This window comes from Rhinoderma darwinii, chromosome 2 (assembly GCF_050947455.1).
Source record: "Rhinoderma darwinii isolate aRhiDar2 chromosome 2, aRhiDar2.hap1, whole genome shotgun sequence".
In the NCBI taxonomy this organism is placed as follows: Eukaryota; Metazoa; Chordata; class Amphibia; order Anura; family Rhinodermatidae; genus Rhinoderma; species Rhinoderma darwinii.
The window spans coordinates 380,011,971-380,025,601 of record NC_134688.1 but is presented as its reverse complement, the minus strand read 5'-3'; the positions used below and the strand labels follow the sequence as shown (position 1 = coordinate 380,025,601).

The 13,631-nt window shown below is 39.9% G+C and overlaps 1 protein-coding gene across 4 annotated transcripts in view; it reads left to right on the top strand.

The window, feature by feature from the left end:
• Positions 1–13,631, top strand: part of USP9X (ubiquitin specific peptidase 9 X-linked) — a 195,687-nt gene that overhangs the window by 106,611 nt on the left and 75,445 nt on the right. For all 4 annotated transcript variants that reach the window (XM_075853942.1, XM_075853941.1, XM_075853939.1 and 1 more), the window contains exons 10-15: positions 2,972–3,124; positions 5,532–5,636; positions 6,823–7,029; positions 7,776–7,912; positions 10,083–10,216; positions 10,747–10,834. In XM_075853942.1, the coding sequence (XP_075710057.1) occupies positions 2,972–3,124; positions 5,532–5,636; positions 6,823–7,029; positions 7,776–7,912; positions 10,083–10,216; positions 10,747–10,834 (824 nt within the window). The remainder of the gene's footprint in view (positions 1–2,971; positions 3,125–5,531; positions 5,637–6,822; positions 7,030–7,775; positions 7,913–10,082; positions 10,217–10,746; positions 10,835–13,631) is intronic.

Below are 13,631 nucleotides of genomic sequence, written 5' to 3'. Positions count from 1 at the left end.
ATTAATTCAGCAAAAAACCTTTGGGATCAAAATTTTCACTATACCCCTAGATGATTCCTCAGGGGGTAGAGTTTCCCAAATGGAGTCACTTTTGGGGTGTTTCCACTGTACTAGTACTACAGGGGCTCAGCAAATGTGACATGGCGCCCAGACACTATCCAAAATCCAAATAGTGCTAGTTCCATTCTGAGCCCTACCGTGTGTCCAAACAGACGTTTATGACCACATGTGGGGTATTGTTTTACTCGGGAGAAGTTGCTTTACTAATTTTACGGTGATTTTTCTCCTTCAGTCCTTGTGGAAATGAAAAAAAAATACCTAAACCTACATTTTATTTGAAAAAATGTAGATTTTCATTTTTACGGCCTACTTCCAATAAGTTCTGTAAAACACCTGTGCAGTCAAACTGCTCACTATACTCCTAGATAATTTCCTCATGGGGTGTAGTTTCCAAAATGGCGTCACTTGTTGGGGGTTTCCACTGTTTTATCCCCTCAGGAGCTTTGCAAATGCGACATGGCCTCCGCAAACCATTCCTGCAAAATTTGAGCTCCAAGAGCCAAATGGCGCTCTTTCCCTTCTAAGCCCTGCCGTGTGTCCAAACAACCGTTTATTACCACATGTGGGGTATTTTTTTACTCGGGAGAAATTTCTTTACAAATTTTATAGTGCTTTTTCTCCTTTAGTCCTTGTGGAAATGAAAAAAAATTAGCTAAACCTACATTTTATTTGAAAAAAATGTAGATTTTCATTTTCATGGCCTAGTTCCAAAACTTTTTGCAAAAAAACTGGCCGGTCAAAATGCTTGCTACACCCCTAGATAAATTCCTCGAGGGGTATAGTTTCCAAAATGGGGTCACTTGTTGGGGGTTTCCACTGTTTTGTCCCCTAGGGGGCTTTGCAAATGCGACATGGCCTCCGCAAACCATTCCTGCTAAATTTGAGCTCCAAGAGCCAAATGGCGCTCTTTCCATTCTAAGCCCTGCCGTGTGTCTAAATAACCGTTTATTACCACATGTGGGGTATTGCTTTACTCGGGAGAAATTGCTCTACAAATGTTGTGGTGCTTTTTCTACTTTAGTTCTTTTGGAAATGAAAAAAAATTAGCTAAACCTACATTTTATTTGAAAAAATTTAGATTTTCATTTTCATGGCCTAGTTCCAAAAATTTTTGCAAAAAAACTGGCCTGTCAAAATGCTTGCTACACCCCTAGATAAATTCCTCGAGGGGTGTAGTTTCCCAAATGGGGTCACTTTTGGGGGGTTTCCACTGTTTTAGTTCCACAAGACCTGTTCAAAGCTGACATGGTGCCTAAAATATATTCTAATAAAAAGGAGACCCAAAATCCACTAGGTGCTCCTTTGCTTCTGAGGCCGGTGCTTCAGTCCAGTAGCACACTAGGGCCATATGTGGGATATTTCCTAAAACTGCAGAACCTGGGCAATAAATATTGATTTGCATTTCTTGGGTAAAACCTTCTGTGGTACAGAAAAAATGGATTCAAAATGAATTTCTGGAAAAAAATAATGAACTTTGTAAATTTCACCTCTACATTGCCTTAATTCCTGTGCAATGTCTAAAGGGTTAAGAAACTTTCTAAATGCTGTTTTGAATACTTTGAGGGGTGCAGTTTTTAAAATGGGGTGACTTATTGGGGGTTTCTAATATCTAAGGACCTCAAAGCCACTTCAGAACTGAACTGGTCCCTGAAAAAATAGCATTTTGAAATTTTCTTGAAAATGTGAGAAATTGCTGCTAAAGTTCTAAGCCTTGTAACGTCCTAGAAAAATAAAATGATGTTCAAAAAACGATGCCAATCTAAAGTAGACATATGGGGGATGTTAGTTAGCAACATTTTTGTGTGGTATAACTGCCTGTCTTACAAGCAGATACATTTAAATTGAGAAAAATGCAAATTTTTGCAATTTTTCGCTAAATTTTGGTGTTTTTCACAATTAAATACTGAATGTATCGGGCAAATTTTGCCAGTAACATAAAGTCCAATGTGTCACGAGAAAACAATCTCAGAATCACTTGGATAGGTAAAAGCATTCAGGAGTTATTACCATATAAAGTGAAACATGTCAGATTTGAAAAATGAGGCTCTGTCAGGAAGGTCAAAAGCGGCCAAAGAGGGAAGGGGTTAAAGGGGGTTTCCCATAATATTGATCATAGCGTTCCTATGGGGCTCCTAGGAATTGCAAGGTAAGCCCATTCTCTTAATCGGTGGGTGTCCCAGCGGTAGCATGGATAAGTGATAAATAATGATTATGGGAAAACGCTTTAACTTCACACTGTTGATAATTCACCCGAATCTCTTCAATGTGTCCAGAGTGTCTTCCTTCGTTCCAGTTCGGCACTTGGAGTTTCTGAGAGTGATTCTCCACACCAGGACAGCCAAATTCCTTTTCTCATTGAATTTATTGGAGGGACACAAATCCAGCCCTCGTTTTTGGTTTTCTAGGCCCAGTACATTTTGGTTTCTTCTTCTTTTTTTTGTTCGGGATCATGGACATGCTGTTTGTATTTTGTCTTCTCCTACTGCTTCAGTACAAACTGATTACGCCAGTGTCTGTGTGAAGGGTATGGCCTGCCTGGCCGGAGCCAAGACTCTTTTCATAAACCTAGTGGCAAGGGCCCATACCCATGGTGCTGTCACCCAATTCAACGAAAAAGAGATTTTACGGTGATGCAAAAATCCAATTATTTTGCAGACAACTTGTAATAGTATAGATGTCTGTATTTGAGTGTGTGATTCTATTGTAACCAGACTAATAGGACTGGTATGTAATCTTGATAGCTAAAAAGCCCTTTAACCGTGCTAGAAAATGCTCAGATTTTGGCAACTTAGATGAGTCACTTTTGTTCGTTTCTTTACAAATGTTGTGTTTTGAGGATAAGCATCGTGAATATTAGTTTATTATCTCTTGTATTTATTTGATAAATTTTGTCAATGTGCTTGTATTCTAGGAATGGATTCAACAGAACAATATTCTATCTATTGTTTTGCGGGATAGTCTTCATCAGCCACAGTATGTGGAGAAACTGGAGAAAATTCTTAGATTTGTCATCAAAGAAAAAGCCCTAACATTGCAAGATCTAGACAATATTTGGGCAGCACAGGTAAAACTATTACCTTTTTGATTATTTTAGCCTTTTTTTTTTTTCGTTTCACTCTAGTGCTTTTAAGGGCGATACTGTGATATACATCAATATCATAAAGTACTGGTGTGCATAAGAAATTGGTTTTACACCTCTTGACGTAACTGTACATCATGGTTGGTAAGGGGGAGTATGGAACAGGCTCAGCCCGCTTCATACTAAGCTGGCGTCAGCTGTATGTTACAGCCGAAACTTCTGTAATGGCAGGGATTGGTAAATGCCACAAAAAAACGCCAGAGTTTCTTTGTTTAGTCACTTTACCTCCCAAATTAAATTAATTTAAAAAGTGATTGATTAAAGGGTATGTAAACCTTTTGAAGGCAGGCTCCAGCTATTATCGGTTACCTCATTTCTGTGATCGATAACCGCTGGAACCTGTCACTAAAGCCGGCAGTTACGCTGACTGGTACAGCCTTCACCGCAAGATACGGCTTTGTGTATCCATGACACTTAGAAACTGTGTCCCAAAAAGTTAACTGGTTCCCGACCGCTGGCTGTATATTTACGGCCTGCGGTCAGGGTCCTTAAAACCCGAGCCATAGACTTTTTACGGCTCGGGTTTTAACTTGCTGCCCGCGCGATCGTGCAGCTGAATGTCGGGTCTCCGGCTGTCAGTGACTGCCGGGGACCCTGAGGAGAGGATAGAAGCAGCTTTCACTGCTTCTGTCTTCTCCGATGTGTTTTTACACAGCGTTCAATGAACGCTGTGTATAGGAATAGAGACAGCAGCAGCGGCGCTGTCTCTATTCCTCCCGGTGATCATGTGACAGGTCACATGATCGCCGGGTCCCGTTAGTGACAGACTGCTGCTGGGTCTTACAAGACCCAGCACAGCCCTATTAGTGACAATCGTCCCTATGAGAGGGCTGATTTCCCCTGTAACTGGGGCTGCTGTGCAGCTCCAGTTACAGTGGAAAAGATGGTGTAAAAGAAAGAAAAAATATATATAAAGTTCCCCAAAGGTCTTTTTTGACCTTTGGGGGACAGACCACAGTAATAAAAAAATAATAAAGTAAAGTGCAAAAAAAAATTAAATAATAAATACACATAAAATACCCACCCCAAAAAAACATGTTCCCCCCGCCAATCATTGTTGTAACGCTAGCGCTGGCCCAATTACCCTAATATAGACATGTAATATATTAAAATTTACGGTAGACAATGACGATCACAAATAAAAGGTCTATTTTAGGGTAAATCTATGTTATTACCCCAAAAAAATAGCTGAAACGTAAAAAAGCTTATTTTTTTACTATTATTTTCAAACTTTATGAATAAAAATTCTAAAATCGCAAAAAAGGTGTGTATAAAAACGATAAAAAATGAAACCTGCATTGTCTACGGAAAAAACGTCGCAAAAATCACGTCGTTAGCCCAACAAATAAAAACGTTATAGCCATTTAACTAACACGTGCTAAAAATGGCTAAACGGTGTCTGGTCCTGAAGGCGCAAAATAGCCCGGTCCTGAACTGGTTAAATATCTATCTCAAAAATAGGCAGCACTCCAAAACTTAGTGAAGAAAAGGAAGCTTTATTAGCCCTGGTGCTGTGTTTCGGCTCAAAACACTGGAGCCTTTCTCAAGCTTGAGGCTCTAGTGTTTTTAGCTGAAACGTAGCACAAGGGCTAGTAAAGCTCCCTTTTCTTCACTAAGTTTTGGAGTGTTGCCTATTTTTGGCTTTGAAATCCAGAAGGGATTTGAATCAGATATAACCCAATTCAAAATTAAAATAAAAAAAAACTGTGCAGGTCAATAGCTGCATTTAAGCTGTTATAAAGAGGGGGCGACCCCCTCTAACAGCCCATAACCCCACCTAGCGACGCGATTTGCAGGGTGCCGATGGTGGTTATGGCATTTTGGGGGCCTAATGAAAGGCATGGGGTCTTCCATCTTTGTGCTCCTATCAAACTCTGGCAATTGAGCATCACAACGAAAATTCCGGAAGCGGTGGTTCCGTTGTACGACAGACACCACCGGCGGCCGACAGAACCCATTGACTTTAATGGGTTCCGTTGAGTTTGTCGGGATGTCCGTTGTTTGACAGGGACCAGTAGTGCAGCATGCACTATTTTCAGCCAGGTCTGTGGCGGATGCCCCTAAAGGAGTCTCCAACGCAGATGTGAACAGGCCCTAAGCTATTTCCGTAGGTTTAAGGATTTGGCAGCATGAGAGAATCGTGGTAAATCTGTATCTAACTTCTGCTTCCTGATGTGACCACCCATGTGTAAGTAATAAAAACAGGATTATGTTTATCTTGTGTTTGTGGCCCAAAATGTTCTGGAAACTTTCATGTACTTATTTAAAGCCATTAGAAAATCTTTGTTTTGATGTGAAATACATGTCATTATTCACGCTTTTTTTTTTCCAGGCAGGAAAACATGAAGCCATTGTTAAAAATGTACATGACTTGCTTGCTAAGCTAGCGTGGGATTTTTCCCCAGAACAACTTGACCACCTCTTTGATTGTTTCAAGGTAAATGTTTTAAGATATTTGTTCATGTTGCAATCTGCAACAATTGCAGTTTCATTAGTTGAATGCATATTTGGAGTCCTCAATCGTTTTCCAACATACAAAAACTACACTTTTACTTTTCTGCGTTTCCCATGTGTTAAAAAGAAGGTACTATTGAATTTTCTTCTAGTGCCTTCCCTACACAGTAATTTTAAAGGGAATGTGTCAATAGAAACTGTTTTTATTTTTTAGTTAAACAATTATTATTTGAGTGATTACACGGTTTTAATTTTTTCACAAATCAGGAAATATTATAAATTAGATTCTAATTTATAACCTTTCCATGTGCTGGGCACTAGAGGGAGCAGTTCCCAAAATTGCAGCATGGTCACTGTGGTAAAGCAACCACATTGCTTTATTCTGCAAATTTGGGGTAGACACACCCGCTCTAGTTTCCTCACACAATCCCCACTCCCTTATTCTGGCTAGTGCCAGGAGAAGGAGGGGTTTGAATCTTCAAACCTCCTACACTGTGTGCCGCCATTTTCTGAGCGACTGCACAGTGTAGGAGGATTAGATACAGGGCTCAGCAGACCGTATCACACGAACATAATACACACATCACATACACGAACATAAATTACCTGCTCCTGCCACCTACGCTCCTATGCCTTGCGCCTTCGCTTCCTTGAACATATGGCCGGAAGCCGCGGCCGGAGTCGTCATCTTACTTGCAGCGGCTTCTGGTCCACATGAAAATGGCGCCGGATTTCGCTCTGCGAACGAGCTTCGTTTTGGTCTGTGTGGGAGCGGCTTATGCGCCGTTCCCACACAGACGGCGTACGCTATAGTGAATGGAACGGCTCCCGTTCGCATTCACTATGGGGTTGTATGTGCCGTATTCCATCTCTGTATGTGTCGTTAATCGACACATAGAGATGAAAAAAAATGGCCGCCCCCATAGAGAAGTAAAAAGTAAAACACAAGAACACAAATAAATAAAATTTATTTTAATATCCTACTAAAAGCAATATGATAAAAAAAAAATAATAATATTTCATGACCCCTTCCCTTTAAGCAGTGGATGTAATGTTCTGCATTGTATTGTGAAAGCATTGTCCTGGACTTTAGAAATGTATTGACTGATTGGCGCTGACACGATTGCACATTTTACTTTTAACTTCAAGGCTTGCTTTTTTGTTTCTAGGCTAGTTGGACGAATGCTAGTAAAAAACAGCGTGAAAAACTATTGGAACTAATAAGACGACTAGCAGAAGATGACAAAGATGGCGTAATGGCTCACAAAGTGTTAAATCTTTTATGGAATTTAGCTCACAGTGATGATGTACCGGTTGATATAATGGACCAAGCTCTCAGTGCCCACATTAAAATTTTGGATTACAGCTGCTCGCAGGTGCGTGAAGTGAGCGCTTATTTTGTATCTTGGGCATTTTGCTGGGTTGGTGATACTTATTATAAAACCGTTAACCAAAGCCAAACCGTTTCCTGTGGTGGTGTTGATGGAGAAAGCACTCCTGAAGTCCGCGTAACCAGGTTGTTCTCATCTGTGTGCATAGGAAGTGGCTGTGTGTTGAACCATTTTGGATTTTAACTGACAGTCTTACTGCTTGTACTATAGTCACACCACTACAGAACCCTACGTGGGAGGTATACTTCTCCTGGCGTATACCTCAGACAGGAGCCTGCAGCATATCCAAATGTAAAGGTGTACAGTTAGATACGTCGCAAGGTTTTACTTCTGTATACCTGTATAGAGTAGCGTAGTCTACTATTCTTTTCCATACCTGCCGGCATGTGCCAAGAGGATTCTCCTTCGGCATACACCTATTGAAAGAGGGCAACTTTGCATAAGTTGGGAACTTTCCCAGCTCATATTATATTGATTTGTTTAGAACCCCCTTGAGCTGTTTTGGCATTTCACTTATGCTAGGATCCACACTTGGGCTTATGGCTCAGTAATTTTATTCAGCTGTCCCGTCGACTGAGGGGAAACGTAAAGTGGTATTGTGGAAATGTAGCACTCTGATGTTTTTGTAAAATAAAGCAGGCTTTGTGGTTTCAAGGCTAGCATTAGTAAAAAGATTAAGTAGGTGAGCCACCGTTGCTTTGAAAATACGGACCTAATTTTTGTCTTTTCAGGATCGAGACACCCAAAAAATTCAATGGATAGATCGCTTTATAGAAGAACTGCGCACAAATGACAAGTGGGTCATTCCAGCACTTAAACAAATTAGAGAAATTTGCAGTTTATTTGGTGAAGCACCTCAAAACTTAAGGTAAGGTTTCAATGTAAATACTTTAGGCATACAGTCTATACATAAAGTGACACTCCGGCCAAAACTAAACTTTCCCATATGTACCATTATGGCTTCCATGTGTCAGTCTCTCACCTGTTATTTTTCTTGCTGCTTCGATCCCTATATATCAGATTGGGATGGTTGCTTAGCAGCAGTGTGAATCAGGCCCGGTCACACGCTTTCTCTACTTGAGTCTATGGAGATCTATGTGTCACCCATCACAGGCTTCAGCAGTTCCTGTACCACACTAGTTTTCCACATGGGGGATACAGAAACTTCTATCATCAGCTACCATTGATATTTAGACAGTTCCTGTCCTATAGTGCAGCCTCCCTGTCTGTACACTTATGGTTTTTCAGCTTATTTAGAATATAGAGCCAATGATAATCTGTGTCCACCAGCTTTCAGAAGTGGTATGGTGTTTAGCTGGTCATGTGATTCTGTGCTGAATCATTATGGAATTGATGGCAAAATAGAGAGGAAGAGAAAGCTGGGGAAAACTAAGAATTAAGATGGAGGCTTTTTTAAAGCACAGACGAGGCAGCAGTTCATAAAGTAAGTACAATATACATAAAAGAAGTTTGTGGTATACACTCAGGTGGGAAATGCAGACATGAGAAAGTTGTTTCCACTGGAGGTGTTTTTTAAGATCAATACACGCCTCAACATTGAAATTTCAACGCCAAGAAGGAAAAGTTTTGGAATTGTGGAAATCACAGGATCGATAGACGTGTTAATGATATGCAAATGATGAGATAAAGTTTGAGCGCCTCGCGCAAAAATACACACACTTACGCTGCCTTGGCACACTATCAATGAGGCTATTAATGGATGTCTGAGGAATGTTATGCCACGCTGAATGCACTTGGGCACGCAAATCATCTTGATTGGCTGCTGACAGCTCCCTTTGGAATTGCCGACCAATGACGTCCCAGATGTACATGATGGGAGATAAGTCCGGAGACGCTGCAGGCCATGGTAGCATGTTTAGGCCACGCAGGCTGCTCACAGTAGTACGAGCAACATGGGGCCTGCCGTTGTCCTCTTGAAAAACGGCTTCTGGGACACTTTGGCGGAATGACCGTACCACTGTTTCCACGACCAAATCCATGGAGCGCCGAGCTGTTAGTGTACCTGAAATGAAGACTAGAGGGATCCGGCCACCATAAATCATGCCACCCAACACCAAAATCCCGCGAGTAGGACTAGTGTGGCGTTCCCTTATGAAGGCCTCTTCATGGCATTGCCCATGTAATCTCCAGACCAATCTCCGGCTATCATTGCATCTGAGACAAAAGCGGGACTCATCGCTAAAGAGGCCAGACCTCCTTTCCAGCCTCCATTGCCGTTGTTCTGTGCACCATGATAGCCTTTGATAGTGGTGGCGTGTGGTTAATGGAATACTTGTAGCTGGACGCCTGGCTCGTAGCCCAATGTCGTGCGAATGCCTTCTGATGGTTTGTGTCGACACCGATACCCGCCCTAGGCTTGGGATGTGATGTCCAATTTCACTTGAAGTAAAGAGTACATCACTACGCGCCATTCTTCCAATCAGACAATCCATCCGTGCAGAGGTTCGTCCTTGCACCTCTTGCTGTCATTCCTGTGCTATTCAACGTTGAACTGTTCTGACATCTCGGCCAAGGCGTGTAGCGATCTGCCAGAGTGATAAACCAAGGTCTCTCCGATCAATAACTGGCACATCAACTAACAGGAGGCATCGTACAATCCTATAGCATAACTGGAATTAATCCAATTAACTATCTCCGTTAATGTAAATAATTTTACACGGTGCTGTCCAGATAATAGTATAAGATTTAAAAAGAAAACAAAAAAAGGTGTACGATTGTCCGGTAAATCATCCCACACCACTTGATCTGATTTTTTTTGATGTTTCACGTGGCTAAAAAAATCTTTTGCTTTCAATCTGGCTTTAATGCCTCTCCCACATGTCACAGATTGTAGCTAGGTGCTTAAAAATTGTATAATTTGCAGATCTTACTAACACCTGCTACTTCCTAGATTTGCGTAACCTTACGGTTTACCCTTCTTGGTGTTGCAATTTCAATGTTGATCAGTATATGAGCTGATGGCCATTCAAAATACAATTTGACCAAATTCTAATTTCTTTTATACATTTCCATTTCAGTCAGACACAGCGCAGTCCTCATGTGTTCTACCGTCATGATTTAATTAACCAGCTCCAGCATAACCATGCCCTCGTCACTTTAGTTGCTGAAAATCTATCTTCTTACATGGACAGTATGCGGTTGTACTCAAAAGGTAACTCAAATCATGATGGCATAGTTTTTGATCAAATTTCTAGTTAAATCTAATCTTGTGAAAAATATAATCCACTATGAATGTGAACGGTTTCATTGGATACCTTGCTAAAACTAAAATTATATGCGATATGTGCTTTTGAATATTAAATGATATCTCTGAGTAATACTTGCTCGCGACCCTATTTGTGTGGGGTTTTTTTTTTCGTATTTGGAGTTTGACCAAATGTAAGAACATTTAACAAAGGTGTCTGTTTTCCTCAGGCAAAAAAAAATTGTAATTCAATATAAAATACCTAGTTTTTCAAAACTAATTTGATTCATCTTCGCCCATTGTACTCCCATTATTTAAAAAACCAATAACAAAAAAATATTATGACTGAAACATTAGGCATAAAATTTGTGTTTCAAACTACTTTTAAAGGTGCATTTACTATCCATATCTATGGGACTCATACTGATGCCAATGTGGTTCTGGTATAGCAATGATAAAGATTTACAGTAGCTGATTTAATTTATTCTCTCTTCAAGATCATGGGGAGTACGATCCACAGACTGTGAGGCCAGGAAGTCGCTATAGCCATGTGCAGGAAGTCCAGGAAAGGCTGAATTTTTTAAGGTAATTAATACAGAACGGTCTTCTAAGGTTGTATAATTTTCCATTACTGTGGCAGACCTTCTTAGTGCTACTTCTACCACAAGTGTATAAGGACACCTTCTTTTTATTTTATATATATATATATATATATATATATATATATATATATCCCCAAATTTAGTCTCTCAGAAAATTTTAATATTGGGTAAAAGTTGAAGATTGTAGACTCATGGTGTGACACTCTAATCAGCGAATCAATACAAAACACCTGCAAAGGTTTCCTAAGCCTTTAAATGGACTGGTCTGTTGCTCAGTGTCCAAAGTCCTGTTTTCAGATGAAAGTACGTTTTGCATTTCATTGGGAAATCTCGGTCCCAGAGTCTGGAGGAAGAGTGGAGAGGCATCAATCCAAGTGTCTTGTAGTCCAGTGTAAAGTTTCCACAGTCAGTGATGGTTTGGGGAGCCATGTCATCTGCTGGTGTTGGTCCACTGTGTTATATCAAGCCCAGAGTCAATTGAGCAGTCTACCAGGAAATGTTAGAGCACTTCATCCTTCCCTCTGCTGACCAGCTTTATGGAGATGCTGATTTCATTTTCCAGCAGGACTTGGCACCTGCCCACACTGCCAAAAGTACCAATACCTGGTTTAACAACCATAGTATCATTGTGCTTGATTGGCCAGCAAACTCGCCCGAGTTTGGGGTATTGTCGAGAGGAAGATGCGACACCAGACCCAACAATGCAGATGAGCTGATGGCAGCTATCCAAGCAACCTGGGCTTCCATAACACCTCAGCAGCGCCACAGGCTGATCACCTCCATGCCACGCTGCATTGATGCAGTAATTCATGCAAAAGGAGCCCCGACCAAGTATTGAGGGCATATACTGTACATACTTTTCAGTAGGACAACATTTTGTTATTAAAAATCATATTTGAAATTGGGCTTCTCTAATAATCTAATTTTCTGAGACTACATTTTAGGTTTTCATTAACGGTTAGCCAAAATCATAAACATTAAAAGAAAAAAATGCTGGAAATAGATCACTCTGTGTGTAATGAATCTATAAAATGAGTTTCACTTTTTTAATTAAATTGCTGAAATTAACTTTTTTTGATCATATTCTAATTAATTGAGAAGTGTGTATTTACTTCTCCCAAAGCGATTTAAGTTTACCCTGTTACAATACGTTTACCTCTCTTCAGTCAAAGGAAGAGAGGATCGATACATTAAACGGAAAGCAACGGTTCCGTTACAATTACCATTGATTTCAATGGTAATTCTTTTGTTTCATTTGCTTTCAGTTTGTCTCCGTTCGCAAGGATTCCTTTTTTTTTTTTTTTTTTTGAACGGAGACAAAAGTTCTACAGACTGCACTTATGTTTCCGTTCAAAAAAACGGAAACGTAGCGAACGGAGACAAACTGTAAGCAAATGAAACAAAGGAATTACCATTGAAATCAATGGTAATTAAACTGAAAGCAACGTTCCGTTACAATGTATCCTCTCTTCCTCTGACAGAAGATGTAACGCTAGTGTGAAAGAAGCCTTAAAAGACTTCAAGAGACTCTGTCACCACATTATAAGTGCCATATCTTCTACATAATGTGATCGGCGCTGTAATGTCGATTACCGCAGTGTTTATTTAGAAAAACGATCATTTTTGACAGTTATGACCTATTTTAGCTTTATGCTAGAGTTTCTTAATAGACAATTGGGCGTGTTTTACTTTTTGGCCAAGTGGGCATTGTGGAGAGAAGTGTATGAAGCTGACCAATCAGTGACCAATCGGCGTCATACATTTCTCTCCATTCATTTACTTTACATTAACCGTTGCTTTCCGTTTAATGTATCGATCCTCTCTTCCTCTGACTGAAGAGAGGTAAACGTATAGTAACAGGGTAAACTTAGCCTAAGCTTAAATAAATATATATATAATATATATATATTTTTTTATTAATATTCGTGCATATATATATATAATATATATATACACGCACAAACATATATGTGTATGTATGTATATATGTATAATATATATTGCATGCATGCATGCGCACACACCACACACACATATTCCACATATTCCCAGGGACCGATTGCGGGTGCTGCAGTCGGTTGCATGGCAAAACTGGAGGCCATACAACAGCTTCCGGGTCTGCCATTCATGGCAACCTATGAGTACCAGCCGGAGTCTGGTCCTCATAGGCTTCCTGTCAGTGTGACTCTCAGCGTCACACTGACAGTTTATAATACATTACACTACCTAGGTAGTGTAATGTATTATAGCAGCGATCAGTGCTGCAGGTCTTCAAGTAAAACAAAAAAAAAGTTAAAAAAATAAGTCATAAAAATGTTTTATAAAAGTGTAAAAATAAAAGTTTTTGTTTTCCTATAATAAGTCTTTTATTCTAGGAAAAAAATGAAAATGTTAAAAAAGTACACCTATTTGGTATCACCACGTTCGTAACGACCCAAACTATAAAACTATAATATTATTTTTCCTGCACGGTGAACACCGCAAAAAAAATAATTAGTTAAAAAACAATGTCAGAATCACTATTATTTTTTGGTCATCACCCCGCCCAAAATATAGAATAGAAAGTGATCAAAAAGTCGCATGTACCCCAAATTAGTACTAATAAAACTATAACCCGTCCCGCAAAAAACAAGCCCTTACACTCCTTTTTTTGACTGAAAAATAAAGTTATGGCTCTCAGAATATGGTGACACAAAAAATAAATAATTTTATCTAAAATTATTGCGCAAACGCCACAAAACATAAAGAAAACTGTATACATCTGGTATCGCCGTAATCTT